The 22,808-nt window shown below is 36.6% G+C and overlaps 1 protein-coding gene across 5 annotated transcripts in view; it reads right to left on the bottom strand.

Annotated features, from left to right (window-relative positions):
* Window positions 1–22,808, bottom strand: part of PLXDC2 (plexin domain containing 2) — a 390,269-nt gene that overhangs the window by 189,348 nt on the left and 178,113 nt on the right. For all 5 annotated transcript variants that reach the window (XM_074324846.1, XM_074324845.1, XM_074324844.1 and 2 more), the window contains one exon: window positions 10,537–10,683. In XM_074324846.1, the coding sequence (XP_074180947.1) occupies window positions 10,537–10,683 (147 nt within the window). The remainder of the gene's footprint in view (window positions 1–10,536; window positions 10,684–22,808) is intronic.

The raw sequence follows: 22,808 nt of genomic DNA, 5'->3' as shown, positions 1-22,808 counted from the left end.
AGATTGGATTCTGGATAAGAAAAAAGGATAGTTTGGAGATAATGAACAAAATATGGATAAAGCCTATAGATTAGTCAGGAGTGCAGTACCAATATTAATTTCTTGGTATTGATAATTGTACCATTAATATGTAAGGTGTTAACACTTGGGGAAGCTGGGTGAAATTTATATGGGAACTCTTTCAATAATCCTTGCATGTTCTTTTTATAATCCTGAAATTATTTTTAAAAAAAATTCACAGAAAATGTAATACGTTCAAGCGTCTAGTAGTACAGCCCGGATTTCAACCCACAAATGTCTCACTTCTGAGTCTTGACCACGATATCATTCTATCTCCCTTCTTTGATACTAGGCATTCTTTTCCTACATGTTATCAAACCTTCTGTAATTGTGTTTTCTACCTGCAACCTTTAATAGCGTCAGTCTTTCATGTTTTTGTGCTTAGTAGGTGTAACGATTCTCTTTAAAATGCAGTAATAATGTCTGAGGCCAAAGTCAAATAAAAGACAAAATCTGCAACTGTACAGAGCAGCCTTCTCAGATGAAATGCTGGGAATCACAGGAACTAGACTAGTAATAACAGAGCACCGTGCTGGGCGGAGCCCCGGTGGGCGACGCCCACTGAGACCTGGTGGGACACAGCCCGTGACGTCTCACCAGGTGATGGACATAGCCTGAACTACTTTTTGATTTTGTTTCGCACATTCGGGGTTCAGACGCTTCCATTTCTTACCTTCCCAGGATAGATCTGGGGGCCTATTTTCTAAACTTCCAGAACACTTTTCTTTTTTTACAATTCTCACTGGTAATTGCCTTCCACTGATTTATTCACCTATTTAACTCAAATCAATTCACTTATAAAAGTAATATAAACTGAAAGATAGCAGAGGGATATAAATATGAGTATATGCCCATGTATGTATGTAGCTATAGACAGAACAATTTTAATTCCACAACAAGCAACTATTAAAGAGAGAAAATGGACTACAGAGAGGCTATACATGTGGATAACAGCCATGCCAACTTCTTTTGATATACTCTGAAATAAGATCCTGCTTCTAGGCCAGAAATGAACTGTGTGTATTCCAGAAATAAAATTGCTGCAGCAGGCAGAGTAATTCATAATGCTTTTACCATCAAGGATTTTTTATAAAATGGAATTTTAACCAACTCTCACACCTGGGAGGAGTGAACAGGACATGGGTCATTAATCCAGTGACCAAAAACACTAGAAACCTAATTAAAAGATCAAACTGTTCACAGGGTGGGGCTAATCAATATGCAAATATACAGACAAGCGCCTGGCTACTCCTTTTTGAAATAAAATCCATCAATTGGATTGATTATCTGTGTTAGAAATTCTCCCTGCTTCAGCACTTTTTTTGTAACAGAACTGAGAACTTCATTAACCCTGCATATTGAGTGACACTGCGTGGGACTAGTCATAAAGCAGAAAGCAAAGTGTAAACATTTTGCAGTTACCCGATGTTCCCTCATGTGGCCTTGAGATTAAGTGAACTATCACCATATCTTTTGATCTCTCCCATTGCACGGTGCCCAGCAAACACTGGGCTCACAGTAGCTTGCCTATACTTGAATATTCTGAGAATTCTTCCAAGTAGTGATGTGCCTACTTACCAGTCAGGCAGGGTGCAGGGCAGCAGCGGTTCAAGGTTACAGAGAAAGTACAACAGGATTTCATAAAGAAGACCCTGGAGGGTAAGTGGAGGAGGGTAAGGACCAGAAGAAGCCACTTCTGGATTTTTCACACTGCTCTGGAAGCAAGGCAGTGGCTTCCACCATGTTTCTCAAGCCAGGGTGTGTACAGGAAGCAATTAGGGTTCTTGTTAAAATACAGGTCCCGAATTGGTAGGTCTGGGGGTAAAAGGGCTGAAATTCTGTGTTTCTAATAACCTCTCAGGGCTGATACTCCTCCGGGACTCCACTTTGAGCGGCAAGACTTGATGTCACATAAACGGTCTTTGGCACTCTAAAACCACTGCTGTAGGGACTTTGACAAGCGTGAAATGGATTAAAAGGATAAATAGACTTGCTTCATCTCACTTCGCCTGGTAGCACTTACATGGTCTGAAATTTTCCATTCCAGGAATTGAAGCATAGCGGTAATTGCCAGCCAACCACCTTTAAAGCAATGATTTGCAAAACCTCTTTGCAGCCCTAGTACATCGGAGGGCAATGACATTCTTGTTACTTCCTTCACCAGTGACCCTCAAACAGGGCAGGCAGGAGAAATACTCTATGGTTTTATCCTGTGCAGTCTGAAAAGGCCCTCCTTGCCTCAGTTGATTACAATCTCTCCTCCCTTGTTTCCTGTCAGTGGACAGTGACATTTTAAAGTTAAATATTTGCATGATGACTATTAGTATTAATGTAACAGACATCTATAACACTGTGCCAGCCACTGAGCTAAGCACTGTGCAAATGCTAAGTCACTTAATTCTAACGTCAACCTTAGAAGGTAGGTACTAGTATCATTTCCAGTTTATAGATGAGGAAAGTGGTTAACAGAGAGTAAATAACATACTCAGTGTCACCCAGCAAGTAGCTGGCAAAGTGGGAACTCGAACCCACGCAGCCTGTTTATAAGTCCGTAGATTTAAACACTATCGAGCTACCCCTCAACCGATGTGTTACAATTTGGAATTCAGTGCAGGCAAAGTACATTGGAAGAGCGACTAAATCATTCAAAACTTGATTACAGGTTGAAATTGAAATTAGGCCAAGTTCAATTTTAACTCTTCATCCTCCTCTGCTAACTTCTCTTTTCTTAATTTTGTATTTGGAAATAATTTCAAAGTAAAGTTACAACAATAACACAAAGAGCCCCCTATGTCTTTGATGCAGATTTCCCAATTGTTAACATTTTGCTTCAGTTGCCAACTTCTGGATTTTTCAAGGGCTAAGGAAATTGATGCCTCTAACACAGCTTCTAAGAGCTGCTCCCTTAGGACACCCTACGGATCTACAGAGTAACGCACCTGGGGGCAGGACTCAGGTGCCTAACCTTGGCCTACTTATTGGGAAAGAATCTTACTTGGCATTTCTTCTCAGATAGCTTCTGCATGACAAGAAATTCCTGGCACTTCATCAATAATTGAGAATGGCTGAAGGAGTTTCACTTCTAGTCCCATTGGCATTTTAACAAAGCACCTTTAGTGAAGAAAGAGACACCTACTCTCAGGCTAGACTCAGGCACAGAAGAAGTTCTGATAGAAAGTCAATGTATAAACAAACCACGTGAGAGCATGACAAGTTCCCTAGGGTACTCATCTACAACTTGAGTGAGAAGCTGTAATTTGGCAAGAAGAAACAGACAAAAAATAAAGATATTGAAAATAAGTTTAAAATATTTAAAAAGATATTAACTTGTCAAGGAAATCTCCATCTCAAAATGTTTTAAGTCTTTTATCTTTGAAAATTTAAGATTTTTCACAAGAATTTAACATACGCTTTTAGTTGTAGTCACTCTCAAGGAATATTATATTCCATTTACATTTTGCTAACTTTTCTGTTATATAATGTAATATTTCCTTGCAAGAGTCATGTGAAAGCTTAGTCATTTAATAACTTGAGGATGACAATATGGTTTGCACTCATGTTAGCTAAAAATTAACCATTGTCAAGTCTTTGTGGGTTCATGGAGAGATCTCAGAAAAGATGATTAAAAACAGGTTGGAGAAGAGAATCTAGGATGAGAGACAGGGATAAATGAACTAATGTATTCCACCTGAGACATGGCTGTGGGGACCAATGTTAGCAGCTTTCTGATTATGAAAGCTTAATGTGAAATTCTGTAGGAGGGTTTCATAGAAACCTCAAGTGTTTGCCTTACTCATGACTTTAAACAGCTGAGTAGATATTTACCTGTCTAGAATTATTTCACAGCCATCACTGGTAACATAGAATGTATGAAATTACCTCCTATGGCTCTAATTTTATATGAAGAATGGCGTCCATCTTCCACTAAAGGCACACTATGGAGAATTATGATTAAATTGAACTGAAATAGGATGAACTCAGAAGTGAGTTTTAAAAAAGAAAGTATGTTCTTGCCTTGGAAAACTGAAGCTTGTTGTATGTATAAAAAGTGATCACTGGGGGCTCCATAGGCTGCCATCTTCAACAATCTCCAAAGGCCTTTCCATGTCTAAAATTTGGTCCCTAAATTCAGGGAGGGTATCAGTGTGGCTTAAATAATTAGTACTATATATATCTATTTATGTAACTAGATCACCAAAAGGGATTTACTAATAAACTCAGCCGCTGAGAAGGGCCTACAGAATGTTTAACCTGTGCTGTTGATGCCATCCGCAGGAGAGGGAATACGAGAACTTTCCATGCATTCACTGGCTTTGAAGCAGGTGAAGCAGCTCATTTCCCTGGCACCCAGAGGAACAGAACTCAGTCACTGTGATCTCACGTTAGTTTTGTGGAATGGAACAAAGGCAGGCCTTTCTTTTCCATAAAAGACCCTCAAATAATACTTTATTCAGGACAGACAATTATTCCCAAAATTGACAAGTGATGTAAGTACAATAACAGTAAAATGAATTAATTAAACCAAAATTAAGCTAGAGAGACGTGCAGAAACAACTCATCCCAGTCTGTTATGAAACTAGAGGAAAATCCTATGAAGAAAGCCCAATATGGCCAGGTTGATGAACCATGCATGCCTTACTTGAAATGAAGCAACTCAAAGGACAGAATGCAGCAAGTTTATTCAACCAGCAAAAATAAAAATAAATAAAAGCAACTTATTGTTAGACACTGTGAACAGAGACCAGACAGAATTGTGTGGTCTAGATAATAGCCTAATAGAGAGAGCAAATTAAATTGCCTTTTTAGTTAATCTGTTAGAAAAATAAGCACTTATCAGCAGATTTTCTGATGCACAGAAACAAATGAAATTGTGCAATATGAGCTAATAACTGACTAAAATCACCATGGGCATCCAAATTTAGTTCTCTCAACAACAACATTATGCAAATGTAAGAGTGATGGAAATATTTGTTGAAATGATGTTATTTTCCTGGGGGGGGGAACCCTCCAGAAAACTTAATTTTTTTTTAAATGAAGGCTTCTGTATATATTCAAGTAGCCTGAAGATCCCCAGCAAGAACATTCCAATTTTTAAATTTTACAACAATCACCACAATCAAAAAGTATAAAAGTTTCATCAAAAACCCTACCTGCATTATGACACAGAGATAGAAAACAGAATTTCATATTCATTTGGCTGGGGATTCTCATAGAAAGACTCAATCTTCCTACCATCATATAGAAAGATAAAAATTTTTAAGCTAAGGGTGTGTTTATGTCTGGCAAAGAGAACATAGGTGATTTCTTTGCAAAAAAATATAGACAGATATAAAATAGACATAAATACCCATCTATCTATCTATCTATCTATCTATCTATCTATCTATCTATCTATCTATCTAAACTCTTAGAGAGTACTTAAGAATTAACTTATTTTGTGGTTATTAATTTTTGTTGTTAAGAATGAGGACTCTCAAAGAACAAAGCCTCACAACCTCATTTTTATTTGATGTTTTGAGTATTCTTTCATACCTATTTCATTTTTATTCTTGAGATAGCACTGGAGGGTAGGCAAGGCAGGCATGTTTTTCTCCTTTCCAGGTTATAAAATTGAGCTGCAGAGAGGCCAGAATCCAAGAAAATGAGTTTTGGAGCCAAGGTTTTGTAACTTCCATAACCCTGGACTGCTTCACTGGGACAGCAGTACCAAGTTGTGAATCAGAATTCCATAAACTGTAGTTTCAGAAGGTAAAATAATTCTAATTTGACTGGCTATTGAATCAAACTTTGTGCCCAGCAATGAATTAGATAAGATGATACAGAAGTATAGAAGGAAATCTTAAAAATGTGAAATTTAAAGGTCTACACGGAAGGAAAGAAGTAAGTACAGACTAGTCCTAGGTTTGTAGTCAAAAACTTCTAGACCTGCAACCTAACAACTGTGCGACTTTCAATAAAGGACAAAATACCCAATTAAGTACCAGGAGTTGAATATAAAGTGCCTGGCTCATTGCTTGCCATATGGTAGGGGCTTATGCAAATTTCCCCACTTTCCTTTATCTAGGAAGATATGCTCCTTCCTTTAATTTGTCAAAGGTAAAACCAGGTTTTAACATGTGCTTTTTTTGCAATATGACTTCAGAAATGTTGTTTAAACCAAAAAGGACAATGGAGAGGTTTAAACAGAAAAGCACAATGGGGAAATCTGAAAGAATATGTAATCAAATTACATGTTCTTTATATACATATATATTTTATATATATAATATATATATATACTGTACATACACATATACATAGATATACAATATAAATACTAATAACTGTGGCTTACATTATAAAAGGAATGAGAAATCAGTGTGTTCTGGCATATAAAACCTGTGAATCAAATGATTTCTAAATTTTATTCTGCCCTGAAATTATAAAATATTATTATAGATGGAGAAAAGGGAAAACTCTTACTCTATTCCCACCCTCCCCCTCTCTCTAGACTATGAATCTAAGATTCCAAAATGCTGTTTGGACCACATTTATAAATGATGGTGGGGGAGGAAATGATATTTTTAAAAAAATCATGTTTTCAAGTCTGACACTTCTTTCTCTTCCTCTGACCCATTCTGAGGAAGCCAAGAAGGGGCAGGAAGCTGCATCTTCAGGAAAAATCCATCTACTGGCTTTCTCACTCAACTCCTGCTTACCCAGGTCTGGGTTAGTTAGCCAACTGCCCCCAGGTCTGCCCCAGCGAGATCTTGCTTTTCTCTTCTGCTGTCTAACTTGTTGACAGATTACATGCCCTTGGGCATACAAATTACATTCCTTGGTGATAAGATTATAGAAACTTCCTACTTCCCTTATGGCTTAAATTGAAATCAAGTTTCCAGCCAAGTCACCAGAGAACTCCAATCAAGGATTATGACATCAGCAAACCTAATTAATCAAGTGGATTCCTTGTTTCCCATTTGCCACTTTTCCTTGTGCTAAAGCCTGTCAGTGACATCACAGGGAGAGTAACTGTGGTTTGGTGTGTGTTCTGTGGGTGTTCGAGGGAGGGTGTCTGTGAATATTACTGAACTCCCTAGTACCTTAACATTACAATTCCGTCCTCATCTCTAGCAAACTGATTCTACGCAGAGGAAGGCATAACAGAAATAGAGCAAAGAGAACCAGGCAGGATTGGAAAGGTAGGGAGGCCAACGGAGGAAATATTAAAACATGTTTCACTCTCTACAATGTGGAAATAGCATATTAAGCAATCACACTTATGAAAGAAAGAATGTTTGTAGAAAAAAAATTAAATGTTCTATTAACAAAATGTCAAGATATAAAACTTACTTAAATGGAGTCCAAGTGGCAAACATTTCCCCTGGAGAAAAGGAAGTGCTCATGCACTGTTGATGGGAGTGCAAATTGGTGTAGCTGCTATGGAGAACAGTACAGAGGTTCCTCAAAAATTAAAAATAGAACTACCGTACAATCCAGAATTCCCCCTTCTGGGTATTTATCCAAAGAAACCCAAAACACTAATTCAAAAAGATATATGTGGCCCTATGTTCATTGCAGCCAAGATATGGAAGCAACCTTAGTGCCAATCTATTGATAAAGAAGAGGTGGCACATATATCCAATGGAATATTACTCAGCCATAAAAAAGAATGAAATCTTGCCACCTGCAACATGAATGGACTTAGAGGATATTATGCTAAGTGAAATAAGCCAGACAGAGAAAGACAAATACCATATGATTTTACTCATATGTCAAATTTAAAAACAAAATAAATGAACAAAGAAAAAACAACGGAAAACTAAGTAAGTAATAGTACTAAAGGGAAGCAGAGTTTGCCACCCAAAATATGCCTTTTGGGATTTTGATTACTTTAAGCTGGTTATTTTCAAGCAACTGGAAACTCAGGGAAAACCTTTGACCCCCCTTACCTGCCTAAAAAAAAGAAATTTAGATAGAGGACCTGCTCCAGGAAAGGAGCTATCAGCATAGATAACTACAGTTTAATATGGACTAAGTGCAACAGGTGGGGAAGAGCCTTGCAATGTCTCTTTAATCAAAGCCCTCTCTGTTTCCGGTTGTTAAATATGACCCAGAAAACGTGTGTGTCCTGGGGTCTCATATTCTTATGTACATCTGTAATAAATTTGGTAATTTTCTCTTGTTAATCTGTCTCATGTTAATTTGATTATTCCATTCAGAAGAATTTAGGAGGGTAGAAGGAAATTTATTTTTCCTCCCCTACATTATCAATTATATTATTGTAAATGGAAGTGTGTGCCTGGATGTGTGCGCGCGCGCATGTGTTCTGTTGGGGGTAATAGGGAAAATGGGTACAGAACCAATTTCTAACTCTAAGAAATGTTTGATCATGACTTAAATTTTCATGGAAAAAAGAAACAGAGCTCTGATGATGATAGACTGGCTAAAATAAAGGTTTCTACCAATGATACATATTTAAAAATCAAGGCACGGAACACCAGATAAGTTACAAGCACAAGCTCAAGTCTTTCCATTTGTGTTAAAGCCAATCTCTGGTGTTGAAAGGAACAGTGTTACTCCCAGACTTACAGTAGGAAATAACGAATCATTTACAGCATAAGTGATTTTTTTTTTTTTTGAAACTACCAGAGAACTGAGATCACAAGGCAACCAAGAAAACCCCATTCCAAAGAGAAAAACAAATCTTCAAGGAAAGCAGGACACAGGAACTGTCTCACCTTTGGGAGGGGACAGGAGAACTAGATGGTTGTAATATAAGTGTGTAAGAAGAAATCAGCTAGCATTTTAATAGATGACTTTTCTACCCATGGTGGCCAACACCAGAACTGGGCCACTTTATGGAATCTCCAGTTGTATACACAAACATTCACTCTGGTACAAAATATATTTTACATGATTAGGCAGTGCAATACAGTGGGAAGATTTTCAAATGCAATACATTTCTGATAGACATTATCCTAGTCTAATCTTTCTCATTTTCCCTTCTTTGGAAGATCTGTTCTAAACCTGGCAGTTAATCATTTCTGAATCTGTCATCTTGCCTGGGGTTGCCAGAATATAGAAAAGGAGGGATGATGAAATTCAGCAAGGAGAAGTGGCTACTTCACTTCTCAACCTCAGAAAAAATGTGCCGTACAATGAAAATTCAATAAATCATCATGGTGTATTATAACTAATTTCCACCTTAACTGTTTGAAGTTGACTTCCTGAAATAGGAAAGTCTACATATATATATATATATATATATATATATATATATATATATATATATATATATATATATACACATATACATGTATACGTGTGTGTGTGTATATATATATATATATATATATATATATATATATATATATATATATAAAATGAAGGCTGTGGCCAAAAATTTTGGTATTTTACATTTATCAAACAGAGCCTCTTTAAATCACTTCAGCCATTGACTCTTTAGATCAATAATGGCATAGCATTTGAAAGGGTAAAGTTGTTTTGTTTTCACTTTCAGTCATACTAAACTGAACAAGACATCACTTCATCAGTGGTAAGATCACTGCTCTTACCTATGATAGCAAAACTAAATAACTTTTGAACTGTTAAATCAGGCACTTATCAGAAAATGATTATCAAAACCTGCAGAGAACCAAGTGTGATACATTTTACACACACGTCCTGAGTGTGGGCTTGAATGACTAGATTAACAATCTAGTTCCATCACTTACTAGCTGGAGACCCTGAAGCAGGTTACTTGATGTTTCCAAGACTCAGTTCTCTCATCTGCAATACCTGGATGTAGTGATAGTTAAATCATAGGACTGTTGTGAATATTGAAAAGCTAATCTGTGCACTCATTCAGCCCAAAGGTCACGTAAGGTGAGTGAAAACTGTATTAACACCCTGTCATCCCCACCACACAGGTGCAGAAATTGTCCCTCAGAGTAGTTACAGTATTTGTTTAAGGAATCACAGATGGTAAATGATGAGCTCAGGCTTAAAATATATTCGGAGGCTTCCAGGTTTAATTTTTTAAATTTTTTCAGTTCATCACTTAGATTTATAATTGGTCTACATGTGTTCTCTGAATCATAAATGCTTCTGGTTAAATCTTTCTTAGACCAAGAGTAATAAAGCCATGTAAAATGGAAGATACTAAATTAATGTAATTTTTTTCAAAAATGTTCTCTAAAATCATGCATTACAAGAAAACTGAAAACCATCCAGATCAATCTCGTCTTTGAAAATGCAAGTCATCCTCTTACCAGGGAAATTAATGGTTAATTTATTTAATTAATTGTTAAATTAATAGTGGCTTCTCAAAATATTTTTTTTCATTTTCTTTAATATCTTATATGCAATTATGAATCTAAATTGCAGAAGTAAATATACTTAAAAAGTGATCATAAAACAACGTTGATATGCCAATTAAAGCAAAAAATTTGTTTACAGCAGAGAAAAAGAAACACAAAATGTCAAGGCACTTACTGCAGCTTGCCGATGAGTATTGGACAGTATTCCGTGAATCTTCACTTTGTCCTTTTCCATTTGGTCTATGTTCACCCACAAATCCCGGCTGGCAGAATCAGATGGACCATATATCCGAGATATATAGTAATTATGGTCTGTGTCCTCCTGTAATAAGAGCGAATAATGCACATCAAGAACAGAGAGCATGGATTGACCTTGGAGGTATTATGCTAAATGAAATCAGTCAGAGGAAAAACAAGTACTGTATGTTCTCATATGTGGAATCTCAAACAGCTGAATCTGTAGAAAGAGAGTGGAATGTTGGTTACCAGGGGCTGGGGTTTTGGGGGAAATGAGGAGATGTCGGTCAAAGGGTACAAACTTCCAGTTATCAGGTGAGTAAGTTCTGGGGATCTAATGTACATCATGGTGACTAGTTAATACTGTATTATATACTTGAAAGTTGCTAACAGAGTACACCTGAAATGTTCTCACCACAAAAAAGAAATGGTAATTACATGGTATGATGGAGGTCTTAGCTAACATTACGAGTTGTACACCTGAAACTTACACTATGTTGCATGTCAATTATATCTCAATACAGTTAGAAAACAAGAAGCAATTAAGTCAATAATACCCAATTTATATAATTTACAGTTATAGAGAGAGTTCCACTAAAAAGAAAAAAAAGTCAATTTTCAAAAGAAGAGAAAAAAGAACAGAGACATTGTCCCTAAAATTCTTAAAATACAAACAAAAAATGATCCTATGAAATTAGAAATGTTAGTATTCTTCACAATAGACAATGGAGTTAAATAACCTCTAAGTGAATTAGATTTAAAAATTAAATTAATAAGTCTCATTAGAAGAAATTGTTAAATTAAAAAGAAAAAAAATACTTAGAGAAAACAGTACAATCTGTGTACAACAGTCTTTTTACTACAGTCATGTCAGGGATCTAATTGCTGCCCAAACAAACATGTCACTTTTGGAACTACTTACTGAAAATCTGAATCATAATTACTACTGAGTGACAACACATTTAAACTTCTCTAAAACTAGGGTTATATTAGGGCCTGCTTTTAGTTAATGATCCTAGAAATAGAGATAACACATTTTTTCTCTATAATTTGGATTATTACATTTTACTTTTATTTGATTCTGATTGATATCACCACGGTACCTGTCACAGAATCTTTTATTTCAAGTTTCTCACTCACTGAAGAGATTTAGTGTTTTAAAAGACAATGCTGCTGAGGAGTACCCAGAAAAATCATATGATTCTTGACTAATTCAAATTGCAGTCGTTTTTTTTTTTTTAACCATGAAATGTAATTGTGCTTATTAATTTGAGGAGTCTGCTAGATAGAATATATTTTTAAAACATTCAGGTTTCTATAAGAATAATGTTTAGTGAATAGAGAGTCTATGATTTGAATACTAAAATTTGGAATGTGAATTTTGTCTAATGCATTTATTACTTAAATGCTAGTTAAATAAAATAGAATTCTTGATATCCTGTCAAAACAAGAATCCCATATACCTTTTCACAAGTCATCAGGCTAGATATATGGATAACTGACTACAAAAAGGAAAGGAATATTCTAAGCAATATTCTAAGCAGATTTTTGTCATAGAAGAAAGAATATGATCCTAAATGTAAACACTGAGAACAGTGATATAATGTTAACAATGAAATTCAAAAATAAAGATCCTAGGTAAAACTCCAGTTAAACTCTGGGTATCACATATAGATTGTGTGTACACCCATGATGAAAGATAAGAACATTCTGCAGAGAAAGCAGAAAAAAAGGAGATACAAACAAAGAAGCAGGAGTAAGATTCCATGCAGCCCAAGAGAGCTTTGATATCCCAGTGGTTTTCCAGCACTCCTTTCAGAAGAGTAAGTAAAACACTAGTTGTTTGGGTTCTAGGAGGGTAACGAGTACTGTGGTTGTGTCTCCAGCAGGTATTCAACTCCTCCCTGTAGCCTGGTCCTTCACACTGGAGACTTCCGAGGTGGAGACCCTCATCAACACTGGGCGCCAGCCATTCTGCACATGTCATTCCAGTGGCCACAAGGGCTGGTGGCATCATGAACACACAATGAGTGGGACATCGAGGAGTTTTGGTAGAGAGGAGATGATTTCCCTTATCCTTATTGTTGAGATGTGTAGGTTTGAGACATGGAACTACGTACTGCCACCACTTGCCGTCACGAGGAAACCCTGCCTGGGACAAAACTAACACAGCTAAGGACATCACCAGAATCACTGCAGAGAAAAAGCCAGATCCTTGGTCAAGTACATCTATGTGTGACCTACTCCTGGGCGTGTTCACCTAGATGAACCATTAAATCTCTTTTATTGTTACAGTCCCTTTAGTTGGGTAATTGTCAATCAAGAGAATCCTGACAAGCAAGTTTCCCTAACTTGCAACCAAACCAAACCAAACCAAACCAAACAAAACAAAACAAAAACTTGAGGAACATTGAACAAGGCCACCTTATTGAGAAAGTTATAGATCTGATAACTAACATCTCCCATGTAATTCTGGTATTCTACCTAATCACACTGCAGGAATGGAAACCCCAATCTATCCTGCCAGAAGTCATCAAATCTGAATAAAACATGATAATGACTCATTTAATTTTTCAATGAAACATATAAAAGGGTGGTTCTGGAGGAAATTGTCAATGAATTTAAATGAAAATTTTATTTTTCCCTATTGCTAGAATTATCATAAAGAGTTCAGCAATACTAAAGTCAAAGATATAATCTTTAGGTGAATAGTGGAACATTCTGTGATTATGCCAAATTCTCATAACTACCAAATAGATATTCAGGCTTTAACTATAATAATAATAAATTTCAGACTTTAACTATAGCATTCAATATAATTATTGCAATCAACATATCTAAAATGACTTTGGTATTTTCCTTAACCCCTAGAACTTTGTAATTAATCAAGACATAGTCGTGAAGTTAACATACAAAATAAGAATATCATTATGCTTAAATAACAGACTATCTGCAAAAACATATATAATATTTGCCAAATTACAATCACTGATACAGCTATGTGAAAATACACCTCATTTTACTTAAATCAGAGTTGCCTAAAACAATATCACATCTTTGAAAACATTGAAAAGCTAAAGACTAGAGCTTGGTGCTTGATTTCTATAGCCCAAGCTTGCCAATTGTCATGGCAACTTTTATTCAAAACAGAAGACAATTTATTGTTTACCTAGAAATTTACAGACACACATTGTTCAATTCCAGGGAGACACGTTTCGTTCATTCAGGAAAGACACAAAATAGCTGTCTAAAAATGTGACATCTTAGCACTATTAAGATGTATCATTCAAACCACATCTTGTTCTTTATAGAAGCAATGGTACTTAAAAAGATGTCAAAAGCCACTTCAGGCACAAAGATTTTCCTTTTCTTTTCAAAAGCAAACTATTTCTAACACCACAGAAAATAAAACAAAACACTACTGTGATACGCCTTGTTGCCAATTCATTTAGGAAACCAACTGTTACTGAAAGTAGATGGCACAGTAGGTAGCTATAAGTCCTATAAATCCATGCTTCTCAAACACGCCTGGAAATGTGTAGCTGTAAACAGAGGACATGCACCAAAAACCTACTTAATCTATTTGCAGATTGGTCTATCCCCCTATATCTTGTCTATGACTCTTTACAGGCATGTTTTCTTTCATTAATTCTTCACAGGAGTTTAAGTGACCTCCAAGAATGGAAGATTAGTTGAGAGAGAGAGAGAGAGAGAGAGAGAGAGAGAGAGAGAGAGAGAGAAATTATTGTGGAGTCAGATTATTGTGCAATACATAAAATCTGGGATTGAAGCAATTTTTCCATTATAAAAAAGTTTCAATTTTTCCAGTAACAATCTCTGTCACAGAGGAAACTGTCGTGCTATGCAGAGAGGTATGGCCAACAAAGCACGATATACTTATTTGCGATCTTCCAAAATGGTAAAAAAAATCAAGGCTGTACAGTTCAATTCCGTGATTGTCTAGATCTCCAGGTATTTTGAGACATGTTGCTATGTGTTTAAGTTGATTCATTTATTAAATGAAGCAGAATCTATTTTCTACCCGGATACAGTATACTTTTATCTGCCCCTGGTAGCAAACTTGAAGCTTTGCAAGACTGAACCTGAGAGATTCTTCCCATGCTTAGCGTGGTGAGAAAGAAGAGGCCAGAGAAAAAGGCTGGGGGCAATTTTGAGGGAATTTATAACATCCCAATCTTTTATACATACGAGCAAGAGATCCCGAAACAGTGGCCACTAACGAGGTACCCTGCCAACTTATACGTAGTCTTCAAGGGATCCAAAACACCTAGCAAAAAATGTGTAATTGAAAAAGTTTTAAAATATGTATGAGCTTTCTATGAAAACACACAAAATTAGCATTAAAATCATGTAGCTCAAAGAAGATTTGGGTTGAAGTACGGTTTCTGCTTTTAAGTAAGGCCACTGTAAATTCTGGACTTTGCTCATGATAAGAGAGAGTTGAATGAGGTTGTCTGTTAACGTGCCTTTCAGCCAAGGTTCTGACACCCTAAAGCCACTGAGACAAATAGAAAGCAACTGCTAAGCATGGGGCAGAAGACTCTTTGCTTTGTTTACGTGATAGTCATCAAAAGAAATAAAAGTAGAGTTTGAAGAGCTTGTACAAGTAGCCAGTGTTAGCACCCGTACAGTATGGCACCAATTTAACGGGTATTTAATCATCTTTGTTGATAAACTGTAGATTGGCCCCAAGATCAGAGGCAAATTCACAGACTTGTTGCAGGGGGTGTAACAATCCCTGAGAATACTGTGTGTCACCCATGCACTCTGAATAAGTCACAGGTCTTGCCTATGAGTACACTAGTTTTCAAATGCACAATATATTGTGATGGGTAAATGTGTGCTCACTTTAGTGTCACAGATTTTAGTGTCAATGAAGTTCTTGGTATGGTGTATTTTTACAATCAACTAGAAAGAAACAACAATTGTGTGGAGGGCCTCTAAATTTTCTGACAAAAAAAAATCATAGTTGAAAAGGATCAGCATTTCTGTTTTAGATTTAGCATCTATAATGGGGCTGAAGCTTGGGTACTCTATATATACTGTATTAGTCATCTAGTGCTGCCATAACTAAATACCATTGATTGTGGGGGATGTGGGGGCAGAGAGGGCTTAAACAACAAAAATTTATATCTCACAGTTCTGGGAGCTGAGAAGTCCAAGATCAAGGTTCTGGCTGATTTGGTTTTCGGTGAGAGCTCTCCTCCTGGCTCGCCTTATTATTGTGTCCTCCCATGGTGGAGACAGAAAGTTCTCTAGTGCCTCCCCCTGCTTTGCTAAGGGCACCAATCCCTTTGGATTAGGGCCCCACCTCAATTAGCCTTAATTACTTCTGTAAAGACCCTGTCTCCAAATACAGTCCCACGGGGGTTTGGGCTTCAACCTATGACATTTGTAAGGACACAATCAGGTACATAGCCCATACAGTTTCTTTATTAAGTTTGGATTTGTATAAAAAGACCTAGATTTATTAGCTTTGAAAATTCATGTCATTTTCTAGTACTAATCAAAATTGCCTTTCAAGATTTCTAATATAGGAGGACTTTTGGAAAATCCACACAGTTCTGTCTTGGCCTAGTTCTTAGGAAAAAAAAAAAAAAAAAACGAGAAATGACTACTATTTATAATTTCAAAAGATTATTGAAAAAATTACACAGGAACAACTTTTAAAAATTATAACTCAGTTGAAAATTTTCACATAACCAACATTTGTAGAAAAGATGGATGGTTTCCCTCTACCAACTGGTAACTACTTGGCCAATATTCTCAATTCTAAGGGAAATTACTATCCCCAAAGTATCCAGTCTGGCATTTCAACTGACAGGTTAATATACTTTTAATTGGTCAGATTTTTCATATTATTACTCTTTTAATGTCAAAGAATAAAACTTTTCTTCAGTCTATTTTTCTTTTCCTCTATCTTCTCATGTCTTCAGAATTTTAGCCTCTAGTGTTAGGCAGTGATGAATAAGCTGTGAATGAAATTTTGCCACAGGAGGTTTGATGTCACTTATACTTAGCATCAGAATCTAGTACTGATTTTCCTTTCTAGATATCATTTGGTAAACAGTTAACTTTCTGAGCCTCTATTTTCAAGATGATGAAATGGATGCAGAATAAAAATAGTCATATCACAACATTCTGGTTAAATCCTTGAGCTGAACATGTGAATATATGTTGGAAATGATAAAGTGCTATTAGGAACTACTTTTGTTTTGTTGACATAAATATCGCAGATTAAAAAAATTCAGACATTCTTCCTTTTTATGGTACTAACATCTAGAAGTATGAATTTTCAAATATCAGAGAATTAGAGTTGAACATTCCCATATTGAATTCATTTGCTCCATCTGACCATCTATCATTGGAGTTTTGGTGGTTGGTCTTTGTCTAGATCCTTTACTTTAAAACTAAGTAAATAGTTAATCATGTATTTATGAGAACTGGTTAATAAGTGTAGCTACCACTTATGTGTGCATATACTATTCCCAAGTTTTCACCTTGGCACGTAATAATATACATTATGCATTTACAACTCAATGAGTTACAAAGAATCTAAAGCTCAGAAACGCTGAGTAGGTTACATGATATCACATAAATCCCAGGGATATCAAAACAGTTCTGTATAACTCCAAAGTCTGTGTGCTTTTCATTTACACAATACCTTTCAGGTCTTAAAATTTTTAGAACCTCAAAAAAAAAATTACATTTGGTCAAATTGTTTCCAGGAAGCTACTTATCAGGTCTCATGCAATAGCTCTCTCACTGGTCTCCCTGCCTCTCCTCTTGGTTCCTTTCACTTTATTTTCCACAGAGTAATCCTTTTTAAATTAATCCTATTAAAAGCAGAAATCTGATCATATCGTGCCCTTCTAATGAGGATTCCGATCACAGAATAAAATCCAAAGTCTGTACCAACACTGCTTGACACAGCCATCTCTTCCCTCTGCCCGTCCATCACACACTGTTCACCAACCCTACTGCTTTCCTTGTCCCATGAATACGCCAGCATGCACCAGCAGCCTACTGTGCACCTGCTGTGTTACGCATCTGGAATGAGCCTCTCCTATTCTGTCATGCTTTATTTCTGAGTCTGCTTTAATTTCCTTGATTAACAATTTTTTTTTATCAGACTTCCAAAAAATTGTATCACTCCCCCCCACTCTCATTTAAAATATCTCTCCCTCTCTCTCTGTGGGGTTCACTGCTGCATTCTGGGACTTAGACAATGTCTGGTACATGAAAGACACTCAGTACGTACAAGATGTTAGTGATTCTTTCTATTTCTCAAGGAGTGTTTCTTTGGCTTTATTACCTCCTTGAAAAGATGGCATGGTGGTGGATTTTTCTTACCAGCAAGAAAGAAGTAGAAGATCATATACAAACTAATGCAATTTATTTATAAATACACCGTGTTCACTATTCATTTTATTCTTCTTGAAATTTCCATGTTCTATTACAAACACGCCCAAGCCACGTCCATCAGTAGTCTATTGCTGGTTAACAAAGAAGCCAAAAACTTGGTGGCTTGAAATAACCATCTGGATTCCAAACATTCAGGGTTTTGTTGAGGTGGACAGGGCTCAGCTGGGAGGTGCTACGGCTCTAGTGTCAGCTGGGTCACTGCTGGGTTGCGGCCAGTTCACATGTTGGCTGGGGCTGGCCAGCCCACATGCCCTTGGTTACATGTTTAGGGTCTCTGTCTCCATGTGCCATCTCCTTCCTAAGGAGGCTAGATACAGGTTAGGCACAAGTGAATAGAACCAAAGAGAGTAAGAGTGGAAACTGCAAGGCCTCTGGAGGCGTTGCTTACAAGTTGCACAGCTTCACTTTGTCCTATTCATGAGATCAGAACAGGTCACAAGACATGGCCTGGATGCCTGGATTCAAGAGGTGGGAAGATAGATGCTACCTCTTATGGGAGGAACTGTAGGAATTTGGGGCCGTTTTTAACCTACCACGATATCCAGATTTTCTGTTCCTGAGTCGTCGAGCTGTGTTGCTAAGTGTAAATATAGAGCTACTTTGTCCCTCCCCCCAGGAGACACTGTATCATTCCCATTTCCTTGAGAGACCATGTTGACAATACTCTCAGGGAACTTCAATTAAAAAAAAAAAATCTATGACGGTACTTTCATCTGGCACAGAGGTACTTTTAACAAAGTAAATCTTCCTACTGCTTTCTAAATAAGAATTAAAAGCCCATTTCGGATGATAAATTCTTCTAGGATCACATCTTAGGAGAAGGAAAGTCTTATTGCCAACTCACTTAATTTTAAGTCGCTGATGGAGAGGTCAAACAAGGGCAGAGAGAGAGAGAGGCCAAAGGGAGAGAGGCCACGATCATTTTAAGGGTCGTTAAAAATAAAGAAGCAAAAAGAAAAACACAATCTGTCAAGTGGTTTCATTTTAAAATTACAATGCTAGATTCAAACAAATATTTTCATAATATGGTTTCGCTGACTTTGCAGAACAAGTCCCTTTCAGATCTATAAGGCCTGCATTTATATCTTGCAATAGAATTATAATATAGCTAGACAAGATTTTATTTCAGTGCAGACTGAGAAACATGTTTTCCTTCTGTCTTACAAAATCACATGGGGGAGAATCAGTGTTATAATATTAGCTTCTCACTTCCCTAAGAACTAACTGGACAGACCCCAAGAAAAATACCTACAGGTCAAATACTCAAGAGAATATAGTCTAATGTCAGAAGATGCTGTAAATGGTCAGTTTATTTACAACCATTTCCTTTAAGTGTAATTCATTCAAGCTAACAAGTATCTATGATGCACTGCTTATGTATGTGGAAGGCCTTGAGCTCTGTGCTGAGAAGGGCAAAAGATGTTCACAACATAGTTTTTGGTCTTCAGAAACCTGTGACAGAGTGAGAGAATGCAGGCTGAAATGTCTCTATTCCAAACCGGTATAAGGTAACTGCGGTCCCAGTGACAAAGTCAGATCTACAATCCTTCAAAGAAGAATATCTCATTCAGTTTTAGTGATTAAAAAAAGGGGGTGGGGAGTCATAGAGTCATGGTATTTAATCTGGGCCTTGAAAAATGATTTGGAACTTGAGATGGACATTCCAGAGAGAAGGACTCGTCTGAGCATAGGGGGACAAGCAGAAAAGACTAAGAAGACTACAGAAAATAAGTAGAACAAGCATATACAAAGGAGTAATGAGAAGTAAGTATAGTTAGATATGTAGAATTTAGACCACACAATTGAATATTAGTTTAGAGCGTGTGAACTCGATTTTGTGTAAAGTGAGAGCTCTGTAAGTAATGGATTAAGTGTGGACTGCGAAGAACAATTTAGATAATAGGACGGACTGGAGAAGGGAGAGGTTAGACTCAGACATTGGTTTGGAAGCTATTGCAAAAGTCAAGAATAAAATCATAAAAGCGCCCAACAGGAAGAACAAGAGGGAAAGAGGCTGTCCCGAAAAAGGCCGAAAAATCCGAAAGACTTGCCAGTATTTAAGAAGGAGAAAAATACCCCAAAATGACGCTCAGACATTTAAGTTAGTCAGGACAACCGGACACCCTGGACAGTTCAGAGTAACTGGTACCAGTTAGCATGATAAAGCAGAACTTGGTGCATTTTAAATGCTAGAAAACAAATAGAGGAAACAAATAATAAATAATATCTTTGTTTCCCAAATACAGTGCATACCATAGGTCACAGAAACAGGACCTAAAATAACCAGATGTAATTAAAAGAGTCAGGTAATGCCCGGATTTCTATCTTTCTCTCACTGAACTTGAATAAATGCTCAAGGCAGGACAATGCCATGAGCTAACAAATGCCTTTGAACTTCAGCAGTGGTTCCCATGCTTGTCTGAACATGAGAATTACCTGGAGATCTTTAAAAATTCCACAGCCCAGTTCTTACTCTGGAATCTGGGCCGGGGTGTGCAGATGTCTGGGAAACACTGGACAAGACCAGATATCCTCCATTAGCTGAAATTTCTAATTTGCAACTTGAACATGTTCTGTTTCTACGTGACCACGCCCAAAACAAAGACTTTAGAGATAAAAAAATTCAATTTATCTCTTATTTTGATAGAGAGATTATCAAAATTTAAGAATTTCATGTCTTTAAATGTTGAACTTATTACGTTCCAAACTACACACAGCAAGGTTTACATTCCAGAGAACTGCTGGAGTAATCAACAGTCCATTTGTTTTAGAAATGGCAACCCTGAGAGTTCTAACCCTCTTGAAACTGACCTCAATAAAGAAGGCTGAGTCCAGATTTCTCTTCCGTAATGGATATCAGATCTGGAGAATTTCCGAGATGTTTCATGGGTTCCATCTGTACATGTCCCAAATAGTATAAATTTGGAATCCTCATATCCTGGTTTTTGATGTATTAATTTGAATGTAACATTTATGTGTTTTCCACCCCCAGGTATCCTAGCTTTGAAGCAAATTTCAAGATAACTCAACTTCAAAAGTGTAATGGACATGCTGTATTATTTTGAGATATCAACATTTTAGATCATTAGTCAGTCTGCATGTATTCTGATCAGGCTTTGTGTAAGTGATTAATTTACTTAATCAATGGTAAATTGAATATGACTTTGCCAAATACAATACTAGTTATAAATAGCACTTACTAGGAGGAGGTTAGAGTTCGCTTTGGGATATACTTGGGATATACTTGATATACTTGTGCATTTCAAATGAAAAGTTACAAAGAACCCAGGACAGGAAGTTCTGATTGAATGTTCTTACTTTAGAATTCTATCTGTATGCAAATACTTGTGTAAGTGGAAAATCTCCACTTGCTCTCAGACTCCCTCTGCCTGGGCTTCAATATCTAAGTAGCTCTCTCCACTAATCTACAATGTCAATGACAGTTGTTTAGAATAGTCATCACTTATTAAAATGAATTCAGCTGATTTGTGGATACAATTCAGAATATTACTTAATGGTGAAAACAGTAAAAACAAACTGGGGGGGGGGGGAAACGAAGACAAGCGTGTGTGAAAGTTATCCTTCAGTTTTCCTCTGGAATGAACATTTTTACCCCAGAGAGTAAACATCGAGACAGTGGAGAGGAGGGAGAGGAAAAAAAATTCTAATGTTCACTCAGAGAACAAAGAATGTAATAAATATTCCTTGGATTCAGACGAGTGAGAACAGGATGAACAAATAGCATCAGTATTCTGTTACAACCAGAATAAAATCTGAAGTTCAATCTGGGTCTTTGCACGAGGAGATTTTGACTTGATAATTGATAAGTAATCAGTGCAATATGTAGGATAGTTTCTCAAATCCCACAGATGTTTGGTCCCCTGATGTAGCAGAGATTTTTTATATAACTTATCATGGTTGATAGGTTTTTATTGCAAAAATAATGCCAACAATGGTTTGCAAACCATGTAGGGAATAACAGGCATAATTTTCAAAGCCAAGGAAGCAAAACAAAGAGATTGCTTTGAACACTAAAAGCGATCATTTTCCCCAGAATAGCTTATTAACCAATAAAATCATTTGCAGGTTAATCTTTTAAATAAAGGAGCTCTGGAGAGTGGCTATGTAAAGAAAACTTGTTGCTTGCATATTTATTAATGCATGTATGATATAGAGAAATGTTTTAGACCCACAGTAAATAATTCATAATACAGTGATTCTCGAACAGTAAAATGTGAAAAAAGAAAACTAGGATAATTTGGCGAGTTTTTAAAATGATACATTTAGTTATTCACCTATCATTTATTCTACCATGCTCTATTTCTTTTTTAATGATTTCTTTTTCTGAAACAATAGGGGTTGTAGAAAATATATACATATTTAAATGCCTTTACTTTTCAAATGAAACCATTAATGTTTTTTTGTTGTTTTCTTTTTTTTCATTTTGAATTTATGATGATACCCAAACTCCAGAGATCACTGCCACAGTGTTTTTTGCCTTCCCATTTTCAATCAAATGTATTGGTCATAAAATTGCTGAGCTAGAGCCTAAAGAATTTTTCATACTCTGACAAAGTATATTTTATTCACAAGGGCTCTAGGGAAGTAACAAGGGTTCCATTGTCAAAGTCAAAACTCTTCTTCCTCCGGAAAATGGTAAGAATCTAGCAAATGAATATGTGCATGTGCTTGCCATTGCTTCTTGGTACAGGGATCTAATGAACTCCTAAGATCATCCTGGTTGCCTATAAGTGGCTGATGGGC

Source organism: Rhinolophus sinicus, linkage group LG02, assembly GCF_036562045.2.
Source record: "Rhinolophus sinicus isolate RSC01 linkage group LG02, ASM3656204v1, whole genome shotgun sequence".
NCBI classification, from domain to species: Eukaryota; Metazoa; Chordata; class Mammalia; order Chiroptera; family Rhinolophidae; genus Rhinolophus; species Rhinolophus sinicus.
This window is presented reverse-complemented; position numbering and strand designations above follow the sequence as displayed.